The 26,258-nt window shown below is 38.4% G+C and overlaps 1 protein-coding gene across 5 annotated transcripts in view; it reads right to left on the bottom strand.

Annotated features, from left to right (window-relative positions):
• EPHA3 (EPH receptor A3) overlaps positions 1–26,258 on the bottom strand; it is a 232,021-nt gene that overhangs the window by 23,670 nt on the left and 182,093 nt on the right. For 4 of the 5 annotated variants that reach the window (XM_074856889.1, XM_074856897.1, XM_074856902.1 and 1 more), the window contains exons 8-13: positions 25,425–25,527; positions 24,893–24,960; positions 20,472–20,597; positions 13,918–14,103; positions 8,413–8,474; positions 5,859–6,068 (exon numbers count right to left, since the gene is read on the bottom strand). In XM_074856889.1, coding sequence (XP_074712990.1) covers positions 5,859–6,068; positions 8,413–8,474; positions 13,918–14,103; positions 20,472–20,597; positions 24,893–24,960; positions 25,425–25,527 — 755 coding nt within the window. The remainder of the gene's footprint in view (positions 1–5,858; positions 6,069–8,412; positions 8,475–13,917; positions 14,104–20,471; positions 20,598–24,892; positions 24,961–25,424; positions 25,528–26,258) is intronic. The other variant, XR_012627198.1, reaches the window with a different exon arrangement.

Raw genomic sequence — 26,258 nt, 5'->3', positions numbered from 1 at the left:
TTACTGATTATTTTCTGAAGATAAACACAAGTTTTACGTATTTTTGTCATGGTCTTCCTTTAAGGGCATGCTCATCATGTAGCCAAATAAGCTGTCTGGATTTGAGTAGAAAGAAAGCATTAGTATTACAAATTGTAGGAGTGTGTTACTGCAGCTCAAAATCCCTGTCAGTCTAGGTCAGAGAACCACTCTCGGGGTTTGAAATTAGTGAGCAGCGGTAACTGAAAGCTTTATCTGCTCTAGATAGAGCTGTGATTCCTACAGTATCTGGTCATTCAGCATAATTCATCTAAAGTCAATGAAGTCCTCAATTTATTTCTAGCATGTCTGGCACTGCAGTACAAGGCAGTTGTTTCCAGACCTTCATAACCCGTTCCAATATTCTGATTTATAATCTGTTACAGGGTGACTGCCACAGGCACCTAAGCCACAGGCCTCGGGAGAGGAGAATCAAGAAAAATGGATTCTAACAGAATTATTAGAAGAACTTTGCAGGAAAACCTGAAGATAAAAGCCTGACATTAATTCATTACATGAGGACTTAGGCTAGTTCAGGAGATATCTCACTGGTACAGAATAAGATGGTTTCATGTGAGTGAGATGATCCTGATTTACCCTCTTAAGCACCTGCAAATTACCTGATGGTACTTGTTCACCCCTTACTAATGAATATTTTATCTTGAAATTATCTCCTTCTGGAGTGGTAAATGACAACAGAACACTGCTTTTCTCCCTTGTGCTGATCAGGCAAGAGAATTTGTGGGGTTTTGTTTCCTTTTTTTACCACACCCTTCAATACACTCAGACTATTATGGTGGGTTTGCATATATAGGGAACGAACAAACCACAACAAATTTCTGTCAAGCACCAGATAATACAATAATGTGTGCATAACCAGATAATACCATAACGTGTGCATAACAGAAAGGACCTGTGTGCCCTTCCCCGTGCTTGCCCTGCCCTCCCTGCTCTGGCATGCTATGTGGGGGCACAGGCTACCAGAATACTTGCCATCAAAGCACAGCATTTTTTGAAGTGATGTAGATTTAATGAGAAGTTATCCATGCAAATATAATAACTGGACAGTGTTTTATGCTGAAATGTCACGAACACCAGTGATGTATCTGACTAGGTGCTTAAATAGTCAAAGTTCGGCTACTGATTACCCAAATATTATGCATTTGAGAGACATAATTACAGTCCCTCTACATGTGTGATGGCTTAAATTTACTTCTAGTTCATACTGTGTCATTACTCCACCCACTTGTCATACAGATATCTAAAAATAATAAGAATAAAAAAAGATCAATTTGACAATGACAATTTTAATGCAATCTTGGCCTTTCAATTAAAAGCGAATAGGTACAGAGAATATAGATAATTACAGTACATCCCCTCCAGCACAAAGGCTCAGTAAAAAAATAATCCAAACAGTCAGCCTGATTCACATGCTGGCTTCTGCTTCTGTAAGCAGGCAGACCACAGGTTGCCAAAGGCCTTTTGTGGTATCGAGTCAGTGACAATAATTCAGGAGGAAAAAAATGACCCTGTCAGGTAGCAGTTTTCTTACAATTCCTGATTCTCTGTATTTCACATGTCCACCTGTGATCTTTACATATCCTTCAGAGCTCTTGTACAATAGCATGAATATCACAGATTATGTATTAATATAAAAAAGGGATACATATATTATTGATATATAACCCGATACATGTTCTTATTCTTTATGCAAAGCTTCAGACACAGCTTCTGAGAACAGAACAACATAAAATTTCACCCAGTCAGTGGTGTGTATTGAAAGCCTGAAGGGCTGACTGGGCTTCTGGAGGGTATACAAATCCTGAATTGCAATAATGAATTAAAGCAATAGAATCGTTCTCAGGATTTGACATTTACAGGTAGAAAATAGAGGTAGAAGAGGAGGCTAAATAGCTAAAACGTCTATCTTTGTATCTAACTCTATAAATTTCCCTAGTACCACTGATACTAAATGGAGAACTGGGAGTGGGAAGAGGTGGAGGGGAGGAAAAAGTCTCTATCCATTAATATAATATGCATTCTTTACTGTTTGAATGTTTGGAATTGCGGTTATAATTTGGATTTTTTGTTTTGTTTTGTTTTTTTCAAAGATCTTGCTGAGTAGTTGTCGTCCTTTAGTTGCAAAGGCATGAAATTGTTTGGGATGACACCATTATTTTAAAAAGTGGCACTATTTTTGTGTTTGTTTTGTCTTATGGTGGGTACTAGTGGATGAAAAGCTGGACATGAGCCAGCAATGTGCGCTTGCAAAGCAGAAAGCCAACTGTATCCTGGGCTGCATCAGGAGAAGTGTGACCAGCAGGTCGAGGGAGATGGTTCGCCCCCTCTGCTCTGCTCTTGTGAGACCCCCCGTGCAGTGCTGTGTCCAGCTCTGGACAACACAAGGACATGGACCTGCTCAAGTGGGTCCAGAGGAGGCCACGAAGATGATCAGGGGCTGAAGCACCTCCCCTGTGAGGACAGGCTGAGAGAGTTGGGGTTGTTCAGCCTGGAGAAGAGAAGGCTCTGGGGAGACCTTATAGCGGCCTTCCAGTACTTCAAGGGGGCTACAGGAAAGCTGGGGAGGGACTCTTGATGAGGGAGTGTAGGGATAGGACGAGGGGTAACAGTTTAATCTGAAAGAGGGTAGATTCAGACTAGATATAAGGAAGAAATTATTTATGATGAGGACGGTGAGACGCTGGCACAGGTTGCCCAGAGAAGCTGTGGCTGCCCCCTCCCTGGAAACATTCAAGGTCAGGTTGGACGGGGCTCTGAGCAACCTGATCTAGTCAAAGATGTCCCTGCTCACTGCAGGCGGGTTGGACTAGATGACCTTTAAAGGTCCTTTCCAACCCAAACTATTCTATTATTCTATAATACTATGATTCTATAATTAGTGCTCGCAAAATGCACTAGAAGCAGACTAGGAAACCGTCCTGTGTTTTGTGATACGACTAAGCAGCAGGAACGTGAACTGCCCAGCTTTCTGCCAGTGGACTGGAGCTCTGTTTCACACTTGTGACCCCCAGTTGGTTAAGCTGGGAATCAAACATACTCCAGGGACACACTACCTGGACACATATACAAGATTCCCTTCAAAGGAAACTTGAGCAAAAAGATGAACAATAAATAGCTTTGTCCTTCTCTCAGAGTCAAGATGTAGCAGAGGTATATTCAGCAACTGCTTTTGAAGGAAATTAGATTTGTCCTAGGCTGTATTTGAAAGTTTTAATTATCTGAGCATCTTCCTGCAGCAGTTTGCATATATACCATAAAGGCCAGATGGAGTTTACTGCACACAGATGATTACACTTTACAAAATGGTTTCTTTCCATCTGATTTCACTACCTAAATATAAATAGGCAGGTAGTCTTAGAAAATAGGTGGCAGGAGGAGAGGAAGAAAAAAAAATCCAACTCTCTACTTGGCCATAGGAAATCCACATGTAACACTGGACAGAAACACTGACACCCTGTGTACCCTGGGTTGCCTTAGCCACCCATGGATATAAGTCACTGACGTGTGCTTAGTTTTCAGGGAAATCTGTTTCCCTTATAAAGCTGTGTGGTATGCAGTTTGATGGGGAGCTAATTATTCCTCCTCATACAACTTTTTCATCTAAGTTAACTAGGACCCAAAGGTATCTTCAGCTCTTAATGTGGGTATACAAAATGCCATTACTAAATAACAGATTAGTTTTTATGCCCAGATGAATTTTGGAATAAGAGAATGGAACTTCAAAGCCTGGTAGAAGTATGTGTCCGAGCAGAACATGAGCTAACCATGTGGCAAAGCTGTGCTGGGGGTGGGAGTAGAAATAGAGACTTCTCACCCATGGAGATATTAACACAAAGGGCATGTGTAAGAAACATGAGATAAATATGTCATGCTTGGTGGGGGGGATTAGTATCCCATTTTGGGCATCACATTTAAGGAAAATGTAGTTAAGTTGAAAAGAATCTGAAGGAGACCAGCAAGAATAGTAAGTTTGGAAAAAATTGCTTAGAAAATAAAAGAATGGAGGTATGCATGTGAAGAGGACAGCAATCTCCATGCACCTAAGCAGCTGCTTTAAAGTGGAGATCGATCACCTGGCTATGGGCAGTGGTGGTAGGACACGGAGTAATCGCCTTAGCTTGCAAGTGTACATCCTGGGGGAGGGAGGTTAAACATGAGACCAGATAAATACTAGATCTAAAACTGTTTACCTCAGGGACAGTAACACCCATTACTTTCACAGGAGTTAAGAAGAGGGCGGGGAAGCATATCTGACAAGGCAATACACCTCTGGCTGAGCTACAGACAATTTTCTCTTGAGGAACTCTTGCATTATATTAATATTTACTTATGAACACTGCACCTATACTGACCACTAAAACTGCTTTCTCCTACTAATGTCTCTTTATATTAACCATGAGGGATCTCTGCAGACAGTTTTCTGAAGTGATGTATTTATTGCATATTTCTAACAACATGCCAAAGCTTATCAGAGGTCAAAGAAAGCACTGAAAGGTCAAGTAAAGAATAGAGTCTTTATGCCTGTTAAGTTATGAAGGTATGATTGATAAATATGTATCTATAAATGTGTGTGTATATAAAGTGTATATAACGTGTAAGAAAACAGCTAGGATTTCTTTACTCATTTTGTCACGTTATTTTATTTTAATCATAAAGAAGATAGCATGGAAACTACCACAATAATTGATTGCTCCTGTCAGTGATCAGGAATGAAGGAAGCCCTACAAAACGCACATTAAGATTTTGCTGATATGCTGATATGTTCTCCTCTAATCTGGTTTGTACAGTGAAGAGGAGGCATCACTGCAAATTACACTTGACTAAGGTACTGAATATTAATGCCACTTTTTCTGGAGTTAATAAAATCTACTTGCAATAGGATTAAAGTGAACAACCAGACATCCCAGTGTAGTATCTACATACACAAAGCTAAATGTGTGACTTCAAGGTTTCCACAATAAAACAGAAGTGCTATTCAAGTGAGAACAAGAGGTTCAGCAAAGCTGTATTTAGAAGGTACTGTGGCTTTTCTAAGGCTCTAAGCCAACAGCATAGTTTCCAGGCAGGATGAAATCCAGAAAAGAAACAAGTAACAGTCTACACTATGGGCAGTCCCCCATCCCCTAAAAGCTTCTCTATCTCAGGATGAAAGTGAGAGGTAAATCTCCTCCTTGATATTGTTAAATCTCCAAAAGATGGGTACCACTCTGTATATATGATATAAGAAGGAGAAAGTACAGGGGGTTTATTACACTGTTAAGCAAGATTTCTTTTTTTGTTTTACTCGTTTTTACTCAGTTAGGGGTACAACAGCAGGTATAATAGACCCTTGAAGAACAGTGTGCTCCAATCAGACATATGTCACATCATACTAGAACACCAAAAAAAGATTAAAAATTAAATAAATTGTTGCTGAGTAGGATTTTTTTGACTGGGTGGGAGCTAAATCAGCAACGTAACAAAACGTGCTCAAAGCACACATGAAGTCTTACATTATTGTGTGCCAGACCAACTCAGGCCTTTATTGTGGTATTCACTCCTTTACACACCCAGCAGAAAGAAACTGAGCCATGAATTTTGCATACTTTAAGAAAAATAATCTACCAACAGAAACCATATTTTTTGCCTTCTAACTTCTCTGAGACATGAATTAAAAAACAGCTGTGATGAGTCTACGGTTTATTGAGCATCTCTGGGCATGCAAGACTGGATGGCCTCTGCAAAACAGAGTATAAGCCTCAGGGACTCCCTCAGATTTCAGTCTAGCTTTGTCGCAACCAACAAGAATTTTAAAAGGATAAACACACAGAGAAACTCACCCTTGTCGTGTAAGCAGCTTCTGGGTCATCTTCCAGTACACGAGAGAGACCAAAATCTGAGACTTTGCATACCAAGTTACTATTGATGAGGATATTACGAGCAGCTAGATCTCGATGGACATAACCCATATCTGACAAATATTTCATACCAGATGCGATCCCTCGAAGCATGCCTACTAGCTGGATGACTGTGAACTGGGCATCATGTTTCTGGAAAACATTAGAAATGTTTTTTTCAGAGATTGAAATGTCATTTCAGAGATTGTTCGTGTTCCTCCTTGCACATAATTTTTGATAAAGACCCTGGAAGCTCCTCAAGTGAAGAGCTCTTGAGTCAGGGGTCATGATTTAAAAGCCACGCGTGGAACTACTTTGCTCTGCGGAGGATAATCTCCCAGTCAGCTGAGGGAAGGGGACAGATTTTCAATTCAGATAAAAATTTTTTCCCATTCTTGATGTCATCAGAATTTTAATTTCCTAGATGGGACCTGTGTGAAAGCGGCACATAAATTTAAGTTGTGTGTGCTCATGAGACTGGAGTGTCAGGACATTAGGGAAACAGATGTCCAACTTCCCTGACAGAGCATAGGAATTGTTAGTGAAAATCCCAGCCTTACCCAATGGACCAATGAAAGTTTTCTATTACACATGCATTTTTTTAACAAAAGCAAATGCTGATCTGTTTCAGTGGCTTTCAGATTCTATTAAATATAAACTCATTCCTCAAAATTTTTAACTTCAGGATCACAAAAATCACTTAAACACACTGTGACTTAGCCTAGAAACCAATAGCTGCATATATTTCTAATTGTCTACTTCTGGACACATGTTTTAAATCTCCCAGCTCTTATTAATGCTGTTTATTAACATCTAGCTTTGATATTGATATATGGATACATAGATGACAGGACAACAGTACAACCCAGAGCAGCTCTCAAAGGAATCCGAATCCCTCAGTGCTGTAAATGTATCATCATGGGCAGCTCTCCAGCTCTTCCTGCTGCTTCTTCCAGAATTTTATTAAATACATGGGAGCTGGCTCTGCCATGTGGTGTGAGCTCACACAAATCAGTCTGCAAGACTGACTGCATTCATTTCATTTGTGATTAATATTCTTAGTGGCAATATTAGCACTGTAAACATTAGACAAATATATGGCACAACAGATGGTTAAAGAGCCTCTCAGAATTCCCTTTCACAAAGAAATTAATTATTATAAAAGACTCTTAGCAGTTCCCTGTTATGAAGCCTTCTTTAACTAAAGCCAACACAAGAGGATCTATACAGACCCTGAAAAAGATTTAGCTAGAAATTAGAAGAAGGTTTCTAACCATGAAAGGAAGGAGATGCTCAGATAGCCTTTCAATGGCAATGGGGAAAGAAAACTAACTGGTTTTAAAAGGCATTTATAAAAAGGGTTATACGGCCTGAGTTGTCTATGATATTAATGAGTCACAAGGTTCTTATCTATGTTTCCACACAATGGTAGTGAAAAAAAAAAAACCAAAACCACACTCAAATGAATGGACAAGCTGAACAACTGTTTTGTACAGTCAGAAATTATTCTCCTTTCCTCAGAGCTTTCTTCAAGGATTTTCAGCCTAAACAAAATATATATAGTTCAGTACAGATATATTTCATTCAGATATACTGACACATTATTTATATGTATTTTACATGCTCTAGTGAACATCATAACATATATAGTACATACTGAAACTAAGGTTGACAATATATCCCCTTTTGGGGTTAAACGTCTAGTTCAGTGTTATGAATTTGGGGGATAATGTCATTCAGCCGTGGCAGAACCAAAGCAGTCTCCCAGCCATGGCTGAGTTTGCCCTAACAAATTAAAATTAAACTAGTGTTTCCCCTCAGATGGGATTTCATTTCTGCTACACTTCTTGTTTTGCCACAAGTAAATCTTGGTGACACAGGGAGCATTCAAATTTTTTTAGGCTCAGTGCCAACTTTGACAGAAAATAAAGATAAATCAACAATCAGTATTAGTATGTCTAAGGTTGGGGAAAGAAAACAGGCCAATAAAGTTTGCTAGCAAAACATTTCAAACACCCCCAGGCATGGGGTTATTCCCTAAACTTTTCACATTTAGGGAAACGGCTCTTGGCGCAGTACTATTGGTTTACTGATAAAATTCCCACAAATCTGTTCACTTTGGAAATTGCTTAGTAAGACATACAGGCGGCCAACCAATAAGCATAACTGCATTACAGTAGGAATTCAGCCTTCAGAAAAACAATTTCCATTTTTGTGTGTCAGAACGTTGTTATGGTTTGTTTTTTTATTGATGTGACATACTAATAAAACAAAAATGTTCTCATTTTGGAATAATACTTACTGCAAGCAGTCAAAATGGACAAGCAGATCCCTACCTGGCTTTCTGAGCACATCACAATGCACACAAAACCAAACAGAAATAATGAAATATCAAGCAACAAGAGCTGATGATGAATCAGAATACAGTGGCAGCAAGTTCATAACAAATTCAGAACAAGAGCCAGTCCTGCACCATGTAGTTCTCTATTGCACTTACCCGTAGGAAGCTGTCCAAGGAACCATTTTCCATATATTCAGTAACAATCATAACCGGTTTACCTGCAAATATATTACAGGGGTCAGGCATTTAAAATGAATACATAACGATCAGTAAAAACAGGCATTTCAGAAATGTGCCCAAATCTTTCAAATCCCAAGGATAATTTTACGTTTTAAAAAAAAGCCAAAGATGCATGGGCAAAACCAGCTCTGTCCACAACATAATTGTGATTCCACTGACATCAACAGAAACACAGTCATTTCAGCATAAGCTGATACAATTTTTAGCAGCTCAGCTCCCAAGAAACAAAGAGAAGCATCCTGCATTTTCAGTGTACAGTGTCTTATCCATCACCATTGAATACAATCCTTCACAGAACTGCTAAATTTATGCAACGAAGTAGGTGTATTCTGCCATGCATTTGCCCTCAGGTTCCCTCCGGAAGGCAACTGGGCACTTGCTGTGGCGGGAGTTGCAGTTTCTCTCCAGAGGTGCCCTGGTCTGCACAAGGGAGGTGCAAGGACTGTGGAGCAGGGCTCTACCGCATGGGCACAGTCACTACGTCCCTAGAGTTACTACAATAACGGAGAGATTAAATAGCGCACATGGAGGCAATAGCAACAACCCTCTCCCTCAGGAGGTTATTTACAAAGCATTTAAATTGTAGAGCTTCAGTATTTTCCTAGCATAAGCCGAGGAAAATGTTGGGGTGGGGATAGAGATGGGAGAGTGCAGTATAAAAGTACTACAGGGCATTGGAAAGAAAAGCAGAGCTGTAACACAGCCACCTTCCACTTCTGGGAGTCAGCCCTCTTTCCCTCTGCGGCAGGATCACTGATAACACGAACCTCCCTCCTGCCAAGCACAACCTAGCTGGGGGTCAAACACCCTACAGCCACGGGGCAGAGGCATGTTCTCAAGAAACAGCCCTGCATCCTTCAAAAGCCTCTAATATTTTTCAAAATTTGCTTGTGCAGATTCAGACCCGTTTGTGAAATCATTCTTTCTATCCTAAGGTATTTTGTAACATAACCAAGATTTTATATGCGACTCTGACATGTGGGAGAGGAATGAATGCAAAAATTAATGTGATTACGGTAAAGTTTCCAGAGAAAGGTCATTGCCCTGCTAATATTTTACCATCATATGGATTTTATTATTTCATAATATTTTCTAAAGCTTTGTTTATTTTCTCTTTGTGGCAGAGAGAAAGGTGGGTAAGAGCATGAAGTTATTTAAGGAGATGAATTAGTATTTCACATAGAATATAGGAAGGCATCTGATCATAACAGAATGACAAAGGCCTGCATATTGTCTAGCAGGCATGGTGGTATCTTAGCTTTTAAAATTGAACAGCATGAGGCTTGAAAGACCTACCAAGTAAAATTAAAAGCAAGAAAGCCATTAAAAAAGCAAAGTAAATGGTAACAACTCCTTTTTTGCTTGTTTTACAGAAAACACAACTTCTACCAAACAGAAATTCTTAGAAGAGAATTATTAATTTCAAAGAATGAGCTTAATGTAATGAGAAAAAAATCTTTTGTCCTCTTTGCATGGATTAATGGGTCAAAATATCTTCTCTCTGCTGTGCAAATGATGTGTTATACTGTGGGAGTCACTAATGGGTAATCGACTCTGTCATCCATTAACTAATAGGAACAAACACTTTATCCAAAACATTAATCTTGAATTATATAGGATATGGTACAGATAAAAGACCTAACAATGTAAAATCTAAAAAAAAAAAAAAAAATAAAAATAAAAATCTTTTGCTTAATTACTCTTGTAAGCAAGAAATAGGCAATGCAAGGGAAAGTACCTAACTTACACTGTGTGTGTAACATTAACCCAGAGGCATTTCTGGTAACACATGGAAATGCTGCTGGATCTTTCAAGTAAAAGGTAGCACACCGATGGGGCTACCCAAAACTTTCTGTGCTAAATCCACATACTTTGAAACCAGGATACAGCTTCCTGGTTTCTGTATAAATTCAGTCAATTTTATGACACATCAGAAGACTGAAATTAGAGTAAGAAGATACGTCTTTCAAATTATTAAGACAGCATCTTCTTGCCTTGCTCACTCATACTCAGAAAGCCCCAAGTGCAGGGCTTCATGCTCATTCAGTTGGAAACGTGTCCATAATAAGAAGCATATGCTCCGAAGCAACACGGTGCACTTTTAAAAGAACATTCTGCATTCATTTATCAAAGCACAGCCGTTTATACATGATAACAACTTGTGTCAACAGGGTTGTTGAAATTTATTATACTAACAGTCTACAAATTGCTGTAAATTATTAGTAAACTAAGCAGAACATGCGCACTGTTTATTAAGACTACTGCCTACAGCGTGCCCAGGAGACTGGTGTAGCGGCAGGAAAATGTAGAACAGAAACCAATGTGAAGCAGGGGGACAACTCTGCGTTGGAGCAAAGCGCTGAAGTCTTATCTGGTGGGTGCACCTTCTTCATACTGCCAGTGGGGTGTCCCACTGGCAAACCAGAGCCACCCAGCTTAAGAACTCCTCATACCAAACAGCCCTGTTATAGGGATCACAACAATTACAGTTATTAGGAGCTGTTTCAGAAGATCTGCTTAGTATGAAAAGCTAGATGATTGCTAAGGGCCACCTGTCAAAAAGAATTTGGTTAATGAAGAAAAGGTCCTATCAGCTGTTTGTCATGCATTACCTGTACTGAGCGTGATCCAGCAAATACTCCACAGGCTCTCTAGTGACTGTACATAAACTAACGCTTTTGTGTGTGATTTAATAGCTATCATTACAAAATGTGAACACTTGTTAATTTGTTATTAGAGTATATTGGTTTGGTTTAAAAAAAACAAACCCCACAACCTTCATGTCCTTCTGTCACCCTACAGAATGCTAAATAAAATAAATTATTATCTTTACTTGCATTTATGCCATATAATTTTATCCAGTAAAACTGATATAAATAATTCCAGAGCAGTTTTCTCAACTCCTGTATTCAAGCTATCTAGGGAGGGTGTTGTATCCCTGAGGCTTTTATTGACTTCAGCTGGGAATATTCAGGGCTTACTCTCTCATACTTAAATGTGATAGGCAGCTGGCACTCCCACCCCCCCACCCAAAATAGACAGCAGTCTACTGTGAATACAGCTGAGTAGCAGACTTACTAATAGTCACTTATACAGAATACAGACAGAATTAGTAATGCACATTCAAAAGCAATGCACAAATTCCTGCATGCACAGCAATTAAATTATTTTCTCAAGTGCCACAGGAATACAAAATGTAACAAAATAGATTTTAGCTCAGCTGTGTACAGACTGATGCTGGCGTTTCAAGCAATTTTGGGACTGCAAATCTTATTCTGACTGTACAAAGCCTGTGTCATTAAAAAGCAGAAGATAACTTGGATTTATACAGGCAAACCTGGCAGTCCTTTCCTAATGGGATTGTGAGACCTAAACTGAAGAATAACTTCTTTGTTATTTAAATCAGGAAAACAGACTTTCATGAATCACACCTAGAGAAAGCATTATTATTGTAATTATGTCTCTTCATAACATATAGGGTTTTACATACTTTTCACATACTTTTCACTAGTTATTTTTAGACACATTCTTGTGGGGTTTTTTTATATCATATAATTTGTTGCAGTAAGCTATGAAATTCTTTCATACCCATCAATGTTTGTGAAACCTTGAATCACACAATTTTTAAAAAGAGATTCCTTAAAACCAAGAAAACCATCTACTTAAGAACAAAGTATTTGGTATACTTCTACCCAGTTAAACTGGAAACGTGCTCAGCACATTACAAGCAATTCACTGAAATGGCAAGGAGCTGCTTTGCCAGCAGAGTCTTCTAGGATGAACTAGAAAACATCCTACCAATATTTTCCACTTCCCTGAAAAATCTCAGAGCATTTTTTTTAAGAATACTTTATATAAAACCTTATCAATCTCCTACCTAAAAACTACCACAGGTAGATAAATTTGATCATTAAATTTATCACCTTATGCTGCAATTTAAATTTAGAAAGTGTAGCTGAAGTCTCTGAGTTTATGTCTCACAGAACAAGCTGGTTTTGGTACTTCATGCAACCTCTCTCTTCTACTACCAACTGTCTCTGTCTTTCCACCTCAAGGTAGAGGACAATCAGCAGCACAAGCAACAAGAGCCAGAACTTGCCTACATGAAGCAGCATCACCAGCACCAAATCTCACCAGCTGCTCATAAGGAGCAGAGCATGCTGGATCTGGGCAGCTTCAAGGAGGCTACCACGGTTGCCATGGGAAAGCTGGGTAGGAGCTCTAAGACCAACCCCACCATTCAGCAATGCCTGTTACAACTTGCTGTTATCTTAACGAAAGTGGAGCTGGAGAGCGTTCGTCAAATATGTTACTTTTCTGGGAAGGTACCACATGCAGATGGAAATTTCAATTACTTTTTTTGTATCAGAAAGAGCAGGTGATTTGTTATCATAAACATAGACAAAAATATGCTCTAAAAAAACCCCTCAAACCCATAAAAAAACCAGCCAAAGGCAGATTTAGAAAATGTCTATTAGAAAAAATATATATATTATCAAAGAAATAAAATCAATTTTACTATTGACATCTTAAAGCTCCAAGATTTTTTTTGAGATACTTACTAAGAGGTATAGATTCTGGAGGATGGGGACCTTTAAAATGCCTCACACTGGTACATACTGAATAACACATGGAGTATTTTCCCTGCATGAAAACCATGTAGGAAAAAGTTTGGACTCATTTGTTAATTTACTAGTATCAGTCGCTGTAGCCAGGTAGGTTGTTCATTAATTTGTACTAATGATAAAATCTAATGATTAGGTTGGAAGCAGAACATACTGCTTCAGTGCAATTAGGAAACCTTAGGACATGGGACTCCATGACTCCTAACAGATTATCAGCAAGTGCCTCTTGGCCACTTTGCAGCAATTTGTAGCTCTGGCATTTATTAACCTGCCAGTTTGTTACTGAGCTGCAGCGTTCTTCAGAAATGCTCCTTTTCCTCCATGTTCTCAGTATTTTTTTCAAGCAGACTATTTTTATTCCCCAATTTTTCGCAGCTCATCAACCCAGGCTACCATTTCCAAGTTCTCGTCAGCCTGAGCGCAGCAAGACGTGAAGGTCCTGCAGCTGCGCTGCGGGCAACTGCCTCTGACACTGTTCTGCGGCGGATCCATCAGTGTGGGTTTAGCTGGTGCTTTCACATGGGTAATTTTTTTCCTGCTTTTGAGAAAAAACAATATACCTTGCAGAAGCCAAGCTATGTGTTTCTGATGTTATCTCTTTTGAAGTACATTTGGTACATACTGACAGGGTTGTAAACATTTCTGGAAGGGTTTGCAGAGCATAAACATGGATGATTCAGTTTTTCATTTGCGTTTGCTCTTCCTTGAAAGATCAGCGAATCACAGAATAATTTAAGTTGCAAGGGAGCTCCAGCGACACTTCCCATGCAAAACAGATGCCCCTGTCATATCTTACTTTTAGTGACGACTCCCTCTAATCGAATGATATTAGGGTGGTCAAACTGTCCCATGATGCTTGCTTCTCCCAGGAAGTCCCTTCTCTGTTTTTCTGTGTAGCCAACTTTCAGGGTTTTGATAGCCACTGAAATTTCCTTTTTAGAAGGCAGCTTTAGGCGTCCACTGCACACTTCTCCAAATTCCCCTAAAAAAGTGGAAAAATGACAAAAGATGAAATGTAGTTATTTCATGGGAATTTAAGAAAGAAGACTTAGTGTTCAGCAAAAGTCCCTGAAGTGTGATGTTTACTGGTGGGTCACAGACCAGAGCCCCAAAGCACGCCTTCAGACAACTACTTAACATTTCCATGCTTGTGTTCTCCAGCTGACAAACTGGACAATGTCACTTCTTTACGCTGCATATCCAGATGACTGCAGAGCAGAGGAATGCATAAATGTCACCAGAAAACTCCCTTTTTGTTTCAGTTGATGCACTGTGAGACAATAGTAGGAGGGCTAACTGATTAATGCAGAAGTATCAGAATAGTCTTGCATCCTTGTGAACATTACACTCTTCATTTCTACCAAAGACATACGGTACAGTTTCCAATTATTTTACTTATTTCAATTAAAGTAGCAAGATAATTCATAACAAAAGAATTTATCTACACAGCTGCTAAGAAAAGAGAAATCCATACAGATTATCTTTGTTCTATCATTATTCAGAAGGATCTAATCATGCAAATATATACTGTCACTATGGGACTACGGGACCTGATAGTCCACCGTAAATATTGTGCCCACTGTATATTGTGTGAGATCCCTAATTAGAAAATGGCAGATATCACTGCATGTTTATTTTATGCAACGTGGTTTATCCTTTGCTGTGTAACATCCAAGAAGAGTGCACAGGGAAAATTATCTTAGCATTCAAATGAGCAAGTATTAAATATGTTGACAAAATGCTGGAAGAAAATATCTCACTTGAAAATTTCTGTATTTAACTAATGATTACATAAAGCATATAAGGAAATTTCAGCATCCTAAAGAACATTTGAGCAGCAACTGACTTTTGATTCCAAATCACTCAACTCCCCATCTTAGATTTCATATGATATAATAAACTGCATATACAACATCCTAGTTAAATTACAGTAGCAATTTTTTGGCTCCTTGCTTTAATGACAAAATAATTGAAATAATTGAAACAATAAAAATAGAGAATGGATAAAATATAAAAGAAATATGACAGCAAGAATTGCCTTATATGATTATTTATATTTAAAGACAAGAAAAACACTTTACTGAACAGAAAAGAAAAGGTGTTTTGCAGGTTTTTTTTCAAGAAACCAGAAGCTGTTGCTGGAGGGCTTTAATATTAATTTTTGAACAATACATGCCTATTCACGTTCTTTTGTCAAAATACATGAGATCTAAATATAAATAGGCCCTCATATGCCATATTTTGTCAAGTGGCCTTTTATTGAAAGTTTGATTTGGAAACAAACAAACCCTACAAATCTAAATCTAGCTGGCATCATTTTTATTCAAACTGGGAATTCTCATTTTTATTTGTGGGTAAAACATCATGGAAAGGGTGATTATACTGCTTACATATGAGTTTTTCCCAACTTACTGTGTAATAATCCTAAATACAGTAGCATTACCATGCCTCTGAAGAGCACAGGCTCTTGGAGCTCTTTTGCCCACAATGATTCTTTCTTTATCTCTGCATCTGATTGTTTACATTAAGCAACATCTGTGAAAACTAAAAATGACCAAAACCCACAGAAATAAGACATTTTTAATAGGCAAATTTAAATCATGTTGCTCTTCGTAGATTTAACGCCCAGAAACGTGTGACAGATTGACAGTCCTTCACCACTGACTTCAGACATGATACCACATGGGATATATTTTAGATGATACATTCAGCCCATTTATCTGCAAATTGAAATTATTCTTTCATCAACTTGCCACCAATATGCCTGGCATTAGAGTCCATGTCCCATTTGTGGCACTGCAGTTCAGCATTGATAAAAGGAGTAATAACAATGACCAGAATCTTAAAAGTCAGGGCTTTGTGTTCATGTCCAAAGCCCAAGAAATTGCTGTTATTCATACACAACAAGGAATGAGAAGAGACACACATGACAATAGTTTTGGCTTATCAAAATTATGGTTATAAATAAGATGGAAACCAACTTGTTTTTCTATACCAAAGAGGCAAACTAAAGAATAGTTGCAAATTACAATAAAGGTCAGTTAGATCAGGAAAAGAATTCTAACAGTAAGAACACTTGGACAGTACAAAAGATTTTTTAGGGAGGCTATAAACTCTTTTATCTTGGAGATTGTAAAAGAATAAGCATCTGTCAAGATTGGTACCTAATAAGTCCAGTTTTGGGCAAGGGTGCGGACTTAATGACCTCTTGAGGTCACTTTTCAGATTTATTTCTAAGGTTTCCCTGTTAGACAGCCAATTTAACCAAAAAAACAACAAATGTGTCACAGGGCAATGACCTTTCTCTATTGATAACTCAGGCTAGATTTGAGTCAACAACACAGAAGTGAATGTCACAATATATCACTAGCTGCTGAGCTGCTTCATCCTCTAGGCATGGTACTGTGCTATTAATGTAATAACAAAAAAAAAAAATTAAAACCAGGTTACATCTTTCTATACATATATACAATTAAAATAGCACTTACATTACATCCACTGTTTCTAACATTATTTGTATTTCAGGCTGCCAAGACAGGCAGCAGCTCAGAAAATGAATTCTAAAACCCATTACTAGTAACTAATGAGTGTCGAGTTCTGTTCAGACTTTTTAATTAAAAATATCCAACCTCTGCAAGCCAAAATGACTAGTATACTTTACCAAGAGCAAACATGCTTCAGTTTGAATACTAACACAGCTCAATACTGTCAGAGCACCACAAAGAGGAAGACCAAAGCACACCCTAAAAAGAGAAGGAAGGGAAAAAAGTGCTTGAAATAAATCTTTTAATGTCCAGTTTCATACTCCCTTTTCTCTATGTTTTAATGGTCCAAAAAGCTATAACAAGCTAAGCTCTTAAAACTATTGTTCAGTTACTGTCAGTGGAGACTATAGCTATGATTTCAGCAAGCAGAACAGCAATCAATCGTTCACTTCTGATCAGAATTGTATATCTGATTTGACTTCTGACTTTTGGGAAGGAAAAGGTTACAGTTAATGTCCATCAACACAGTCCCACTTAGACATGGATGCATAATTTAGAACTTGGATGATTAATGGGATTCCACAAGTGCCTCGAGGCCAGTGGATGCTGCAAGAAACTAAAAGCTGGACCCTTCATAGCAATGAAGCTTACTGTTGTCCATGAATATAAAATAGGTTTACTTTCTTGGAAAACTATTTCACTGGAAGAAGCTCGCTGGGCAGCCCAACTTTTGGTTCTTTCATATACACAGATGCTACATAAATCCATCAGGTCAATGCCCATAGTGACATGCAGTTACACTATATCTCTTTCCTGCAAATCATTATTTTATGGTCTCAGTAAGAAATGGAGTGGATCTCATCAGATATTGTTTAGGAGAAATAAGGACTTGTGTTCGAGTTGAAAGGTAGAAAACCTGGCACTGATTTTAAGAGATGAGGTTGATGGCTTTTCACGTAAAGCCTTTCTGAAGTGTTTATTTTTAATTATGCTACACACATAAACACTGTATAACCTGCCCTGCAGACTGATATGTCTATTTACATGTGGAAAGCAAATAGGTATTATTAGGAGGGCTGTTCATGATATAAAGACCTCTCTTCAGGAGATCTTAATTTCTTTTTAAATAGGCTACTTTAGTGCATCAGTGAACAGCATTTGCTGTGCATTTAGGCCCAGGGGACAAGTAAAAGATGACTCTGTGAAATTATCTACTTGCTTTACTTTCCTGAGTTTTAAATCATGATTGTACTGTTGAACACAGAACTCCCTCAGAGTTGGAGAGGCACCTAAGCTGAATGTTTCCTAAACCTTGTGAACCTCAGCAACGTTCTAAAGCCCTCACTGAGACACTGCAAATCTTCACGGTAAATGCGTGGACAGGTAGCCCCTAAATTTTACAAATACTTTGATCAACAAGATGTTATGCTACAAGTATGTTTAAACTTCGAAAGAAAAGCAAATGTTTGCTTTTATGATCAGCAAAGCACATACTTAAATCTATCCGAAAGCAAGAAAGTACTTTCTGTAGTATTCTCTTGCTATCCAATTGCATTTAAACTTCTTAAGTGGTTTGCTGAACTGGATCCATAAAAACAAGTGAGTTGTTTTAAAAGAAAGAATTACTGTAAAGAAAAATCTGAAAAAGTGGCTTCTGACCTCAATTTTCTTATGCTTAGCTTCCCACTAAAATCCCTTGTGTTTTTCTTGAGGTTCTTTTGGACAAGAATATTTCCTTATTGCATTTGGGTATGTTTTCAAAGCTATGTAAGCTGCCCTCTACTCTCAGAGACTTCTGGCTAAAGCTTGGAAAAACTACTTGGAAAAGTACCTCAGAATATCAAGATTACTTGCCTGACTCGAAGGTCTCATTACTTACGTCACACTTCAATGCAGTTAAATGAATCCCTTCTTCTCAAATCACTGTCTTTTTATAATTTTATTCACACTTGCATTTGTAAAGGAGAAGGGCAGGAAAACACCAAGTCATTCAGTCAAGTAAGTCATTGACTAAGTAAGAGACAGGAAATGCCTTTCTGCTTTTGGGGAGGGAAGAAGTGTTCCTGCAGAAGCAGCCTCAGAGGCACTCTGAATGCAAAAACTGCCATGTGCTGAACTTGACAGCAGTGTAAAGTGATGCTACAAATGCATTTTGGAAGCTCCCAGCACTCTACAGCCTGATTTTCATCTGTTCTTCCCTGCCTGGATCTTTCTGTTGGCATCTCTGGCAACTGCTAATGGGAAATGCTAACTGTAATGCCATATGCTACGTGAATTTGAGTCATGGTCTCCAGCAAATGGCTTTATTATATCTTGAGTCCAAGCTTCGATGTAGAGGACCTGCAGGAACATACTGTCACTTTCACTGAAGTGGAGTGGAGCAAAGGCACTTATTTTTAAACCATCTGACTCTTTCAGGACATATCCATTTTTTGAAACCTCTCGGAAAACTCTTCCTCCATTTTCAGGGGCCATATCTGGCAGATTTTGGATAACCTCTCATTCTCATGTGCATTCTGATTAAAAATACGTCAGAACAATGAGCTATAAAATATGACCTATCATTGATTCTTATGAATTTGTTTTCTAGATTCATATACTGCATACAGCCCAAGTTTAGAAAGCTTACATTTGTGAATGAAGGCTCTTGAAAGTCTGACAAGGAAACATACTGGTCTTGGACTTAGCTTTTCAGTAACCCTCTTTATTCCCGTAATAATTCTCTATTATGTGCAGTAAGCAGAGCTTTGCTGCCTTGACTGAAGATGATGGAGAACAGTGCACTCTTGTGGGGCAAAATTAAAACCAGCAAGGAACAAAAATTCTACCTTTACAGAAAATAACCTAACTTCATACAGGCAGTGGGGTAGCTGCAGTAAGAGACAATGAATACTGTTTCTTTCTACTGGATGCTTAAAGAGATGCACTGAGTACAGTAGCTTGGTTCTACACTTTTTTCAAATAAAAATATTTCACTGTGCACTAGGAGTCTGTCTTCTCACATCTCATGGTTTTAATTCAAATAGTAAATTTAGAGAGAAGCAAAAGATCAATAATAAAAGAACTAGTAATTTTAAATGGATTAAAAATCAATAGTACTCACAAATACTTTAGTTTAGCAAGAAAGCTAACACTTTGTGATCTTCTGACTCAACAAGAAAATCTGCCACTTGAAGGAGCAAGCACATATCCTAGCAGGAACTACATGCTGCATTGCAACATGGACAACTCAGTGTGACGAGACTTTATGTAACCTGGCTCCTCTGCTACAAAATCTGCTCATTTCGACAGTTTGTTTTCTGTAAACCCAACAATCTATGGCGTCTGTATGGCTCAATCAGTTATCAGACAGACAACCCTTTCCTCCTAAATCGATAATTCAAATCCAAAGCAGTGACCAAAATCAATCCAATGACCAAAGGTCATTGCAGTCTGATGGATGCGTGGTGACTGGTATGAAATGAGTTTGTGGTTTCACTCAAGGCATAATAGTTAACAGTCCTTTTAAGGGAAAAAGAGAAAACATCTTCACAGTTGATACCATTTACTGTGCTGACAGATTTTAAAGAGAAACATATAAGTGAGGCTGAACTCTCTCTTCACTCCCAACAGTGCTGTGTCCCAGTGTGGGCTGACAGGTGTCCTTTGAAAAACTTCTTGCTATCTGCTTTCTTTGGGGGGAAAAAAAAAAATACAACTGTGTGCCCTTAACTTTTCATATGCACCGAAGTCAGCTGTAAATCTGACCTACTAATTTGAATACTGTAGAATGTTCTCTTTCCAGTCACAAGTATAAACCCAAAGATATAAAACAATACATACAGCAAAAAGCTATCTTTAGTTCAATATATCTGATGGTCATTACCTGCTCCAACTACTTTGTCAATGGATATATTAGAAGCATCTAGTTCCTTGGCAAATTCATGCACAGCTTGATTGGGATCCTCATATGTATGTGGATCTACATAAGTTCTCAGGCCTGGGAGTTTTACTGTGTAAAAACAAATTCAGAGAAAAAATGTTACTTAGACTTAAAAAAGGAAAGCTCATGAGACAATAGAAATCAAAACAATAGAAGAAAAGGTATACTGCTTTTTCAAATCAAACTGCTTTTGATGGGTCTTCAGGAATCTTACTATACAGTGAAAACAGAGACACTAATGTAGTTATTGCACAGAAGTCTGAAAATCGATTTTAAATATATCTGCACTTGCCATATTTAACTGCTTTTCAAATATAAAAACTACCCACCCCTTCCAGCTTGCTGCGTTTAGATGCTGCCTTATATTGTCCCTTTCAAGGTAACAACAAAGAGGCAAGGAACAAAATATGTGATGATACAGTCAACTGGAAAAGTTCTTAGGAAGATATTAAGGAGAGCACATTAACTCAGACTTCCTTCTGAGTTCTCCAACAAGATGCAAAAGAAAAGAAAATTATACATGAACAAATGCACCTCTGCCTCAATCCCTCTGCTAGTACATACAAGGATGGCAGCCAGTTGTTCTTATTAAAGTCTGGTTCTAATGCTCAGTTATCCTAACACCCATGTTATTATATTGTCCCCCTCTACAGTTTCCTGGCCAGGGATTGTTCTGTTTGATTGGGACAAGCACTAGTTCAAATGACTGAATGATTTTAAGGGTACTTTTAAGTTCTCCACATCTTGTCCTCCAGCAGGACTGGGGATGGGAAGAACATATTATCATTCCCAAAATTTCTCTGCAGCCAAGACACTGAAGGCGAAGCAGAGCCTCATTTCCCCGCCCTTGCTCAAGGCTCTGCTTGTGCTTGTACCCAATACCTTGTCTGCCTGCCTCTGTATTCATTTTAGAACACAAAGATGTTTTGTTATCAAAAAGTGAAATAACCATTACATCCAGCTTGAAGTTTTCTGCTTCTGACACAAAACCTGCCTTCCTGGACATGTATTCTAGCTTTTCCTAACTGTACCAGTTGGTCTTGTAAAAGATATTGACTCCTCCTACAAACACTGCCCGAACCCACTCAAGAATATCCTTTCCAGCTTGGCATTATTATACTGCATCAATTTGTTGACTGCTCGAATAGTTAAACCTTTTTTTGTTGGGGTTACACAGATGGGAAAAAATACCTTTGTACCATTAGTTAGAGCACACCATTGTTTCGTCAAAAAATCCCAAGTGTACATAAAAAAAATAAATAATCAATTTTATGGAGATTTATTGGCCTCAGAATTGACAAAGAAATGATAAAACTGAGTTCCCAAGCTAATTGCCTAGAAAACAATGCAAACTAAGAGCCATGCTCTTAATACAAGGGCTGCATGTGCGTGGCATTAAATGCCGACTGTGTTTCCTTCAAGAGCTTGATGATTACAGAATTACTTGCAAGTAAAACAAAAAGTAATTGGCTGTATATTGCTGTTGGTTAAAAATCTTGTAAATGCTCCTTTCCGTCCATGCTGAATGTACATTACAGGCTCCCTCATACCCCCTATAAAAATAACAACAATTAAAAGCTTCTGCACTGTGGGGTTTTTGGCTGCAGATTTTTAATGCTGACCCCAGAGGTTCCCAAGATCAGGTGATGGTGACTGCAAGGAGAATAATCCCTTCACACCAATAATTAAGGGCAGCCTGTATAGTAACTGGGTTCTGTCATGAAAAACAGATAATAAACACATGCACATGTGTTAAGCTGTACTACTTTACAGCTCATTCTGTGCAAACATAATAATTTACATTTTCATTTTAACAGCATGAATTGCCCTAAAGGTAGCAAAAAAATAAAAAGGGCCTAGCCAAAGAAGGCAAAGGGAGAGGATCTGAAGAGGTGAAACATTTTTGTTCCTTTGAAGTAATATTATAGGATTTATAATAAGGCTGCAGGGAATAGTTCATGGCTGCAGCCTTTTTTAAAGTAATTCAGAATAAACTGAGTGAAATAAACCAGCTGCTGTATTTAAGATGCTGAAAGTTTACGACAGCCATGGAAGTTACTTCATCCTCCTTTTTCAGTTCATAGGAACAATTTTCTTCTTCTTTGAGAAAGACTGTGATTTAGTAGAATAAAGTTCCCACAGCCACAAACGTACATACATACAAATCCTAACAGATAAATACCTGCAAAAATCAATAAATTTCAAGAATTTCTAACAGAAATACCAGGTCCATGATCAGCTCTGTTCTTACTACACAGTGAATCAGCAAGGCACTATTCAGAAAACAGTACATAAATATCTAAAGCCAAATTAAAAGCAATTTAATCCACAGGAATTTAACAGCACTGACATGTTTAAGAATAGTGATTGCAACTTTCCATTGTGTGGGAGTAAGGAGAGCAAATTCTGACCTGTTATTTGTCTGTGACACTTTTTTTACTGGCTGCTTTTATTTTATAACCTCATTAAATTTGGATGATGGAGCATTAATTCTATGGGCCACATGTAACTCTATAGATTTTTTGGAGACTAGCTGGTTAGTGGTTGTTGGGCTGCACGAAGCAAACCCACTGTTTCAGCCTGTGTATCCCCTGACAGTGCAGGGGAAGGAGCACACGTGTTGTAGATATGCATGCTCATGGCTCTCTGGAGATAAGGAGGGGCTCCAAACTTAAAATAATAATAATATGAACAGTCAGAGAACAGTCACTCCATTGTCATGGGGATTAGGAAGCAGTTCTAATTTCCAACTACTGCAGGTAAATCCCTCATTAAAATGTTAATTCAATTATATTTGGTGGGGAGGCATCTGATTATGGTACCAACAGCTCTTTTCTTGCAGATGGTACAGCGCCACTGTTGTGTGCAAAATACCATGTACATTAACCTTACAACATGCTAAGCAATAGAAATATATGGTTCAACATGGTTTATATGGTGCAGCAGGATATTTATCTGAAACAGTTTCAAAGACAAACTACTGCTTCTTATCAAAAATATGCTCATTAGACCCCAAGAATTCTGTAGGTGAAAAAAGGAATTTCCAGTCTTAGTATTTATGAAGAGCATTACCTTCACTCCGTAGTAATGAAAAAAATCCAAAATGCAATGATAAAAAACTAAGAATCCCATGCCTACTCCTGATCAGGAATGTTAAACTATCACCTGCCTCTCCCCTCAGCTTCTCCTGTTCCAGAACTAATTTATTTCTATTTTAAAGAGGGTATGGATGGAGCTTTGACTGTGATCTAGTTTTCACAATCCACAGCTCCTCTGATGTGGAAAAGTGCTGCAGGGTGCACATTGCAGAGAGGATCCAGGACCAGAGAGGAGCTGACATACTGTAGGTCAACACTGCCCTCCAGCCATGGGCCACAGCAAGCTACTTCTTCCTGGTAGCCAGGACACATGCCCGGGGCTTAGAAAATCAACACTTCTTCCCCTTAGCATCTCCTGGATGGGACCGTGCTCCATGCTGTTCCTTTCACAGGGCACAGCCGAACGACCCAGAGTAGCCATGAAAAAGTGCCATTTATCCTTATTAAAAATAGGTACACAAACATCAGAAATAGATAGGCTTCGGGTTTGGCTTTTGAACATGTTTCAAAAGTAGCCCAGATTCCTCAGGATGAGCAAAATCTCACATCCTTAACCATATACAATTTTTGTGATACGAAGACAACATAAGTCAATAGGAAGGCTCGCTTCTTAGTCCTGGATGAGACCCAATGAAAGCACAGACACACTTGTTCTTGCAAGTGGGGAATCAGGACTTGAACAAAACTTGTTTGCAAATAGAGCTGGATCAAAAAATCCCATTAATTTGTGAGACACCTGTTTAGTAGTTATTCTTAATTTAAGAAACTACTCCAAATCACTCTCCAGCCTATGCTTAGAATAACTCCAAACTAAATTATTAGTGGGTCAACTTTGTCGAGCAAGCAATTTTCACAGTCCCTTCAGTAGTCATCAAGACAGGTTTCATTGATTTTATATTTTGTTTTGGGGAAAAAATGTAATTTCTTAGACTTTATACAGCTGATAATGGGGAAGCTGAAGTTATACTCTGCATTTCAGTAGCGCACAGCAGAATCAATATCATATTGCCAACCACATGCATTGTTTGAACATAGAGAGTGATGTTTTGCTCATTACTAACCTGAACCCAGATGGAAGAATTTGAAACAAAGAATAATTGTTTGGGGAAAATCTCCTTATCCACAAGAGAAGAGATAATTCTCTTCCCAATTTCACCTTGGTTTAAGTGAGGTATGAATTTTTTTTTTTTTAAATTGAAAAATACCAGTTATCTAGGGGATGAATTCAACAGATCTGGAAGCACAAAAAAGGCTTCAGTAACTTACAATGGCCATTCCCAAAATGTAGTCTTTTCTCATCAGTGCCATGTTTAGACTTCTTGTATCCACAGAATCTACAAGCAACAGAGAAAAAAAAAATTAATATAGAGAATTTTATATGTTAACTGCAGGTGGAAACAGAATAAAATGTTTTCCCTCTACAATTAAATGCCTGTTTGAAAGTTTAATGATATTTACATTCTCTGTGCCCTATAGAGGCATGTTATGTTCTCAGGGAATTTGAGGAAATTGGCTAATGAGAAGATTTGTTGATTTTTGACCCCTACAGTTTAATTTTACAATTGCCTAAGAATGTGTTTATAGCATTTTTTAACAACTGCTGCATGATTGGGGCTGCTAACGTTAGCGGGCTCATTACCGAGCATGAAGAGGTATTTGGAGCTCCTGGGCAGCGGACAAAGGAGAAGGTGCAAACCAGCCATGCTACTGCCCAACGACACCCAATTTGCCATGCTCATCAAGAGCCCTTGGGGAAATGGAAGTGGGAGTAAATGTGCAAACCAGATGATAAACTGACCTCCCAATCAAGACGTACACCACAACGGTGAGGAGAATAATGGCTACTGCCGCTGAAATGGCAATCATTACGACCTGGCTATTCTCACTGGAAATGGAGAATGCTGGAAAGTTAACACAAAAATATATAAATAACCCCCCACATACAAAACATTGATTACATCACAATTGACACTCATATAGGGAACAGACAGATTAAGTCATCACTATACAGCATTTGGTCTCCTGTCAAATACTTAATCTACTAAGTAATTTTTCATTGGACAAACAAATACAAGGGAAGAAGACAAAAGTCTCTGGCCATCTTTGACAATTTACCAAAGCTGCTCCTGCTACTGCTGATTTTTAGCCTTGCTGATTGTAGTAACTGCTGTTAAACTGATACTTATATATAAACATATATGTAAATACAAACATACATACCATGACATACATATATTTTTTCCTTGGCAAGAAATCCCAGTCAGTCAATAAACATCACCCTTACTTCTCACTTCTGTATGATGGAAAGTGCTTTAATGAATCAAGCTTCCCAGTTAAGCTTGACAGTATCCCCGTGAAGGTTGTGAAAAGCCAGGGCACACAGAAGCAGATAGAAGGACTATCCATGGTTAATCAATGTCTACAGGAAAAAGAAGGGCTATTTTCTGCCTTATATTGGATGCTTCCCTGTGGTCCCTAGGCACAGAGCTTTGGTGTGCTAGATTGCTATATGATGACAGGACAACTTTAGATCGTAGGTGCTATGAACAATCTTCAGCAGACACCTATCGAATTTCACTGAGCATAGCAGAATTGGGCTCCTCAGCACAGTGCTTCAAGTTAGCTGTCCAAA

Source organism: Strix uralensis, chromosome 2, assembly GCF_047716275.1.
Source record: "Strix uralensis isolate ZFMK-TIS-50842 chromosome 2, bStrUra1, whole genome shotgun sequence".
NCBI classification, from domain to species: domain Eukaryota; kingdom Metazoa; phylum Chordata; class Aves; order Strigiformes; family Strigidae; genus Strix; species Strix uralensis.
The sequence above is the reverse complement of the archived record's forward strand: the minus strand, read 5'-3'. Positions and strand labels throughout refer to the sequence as shown.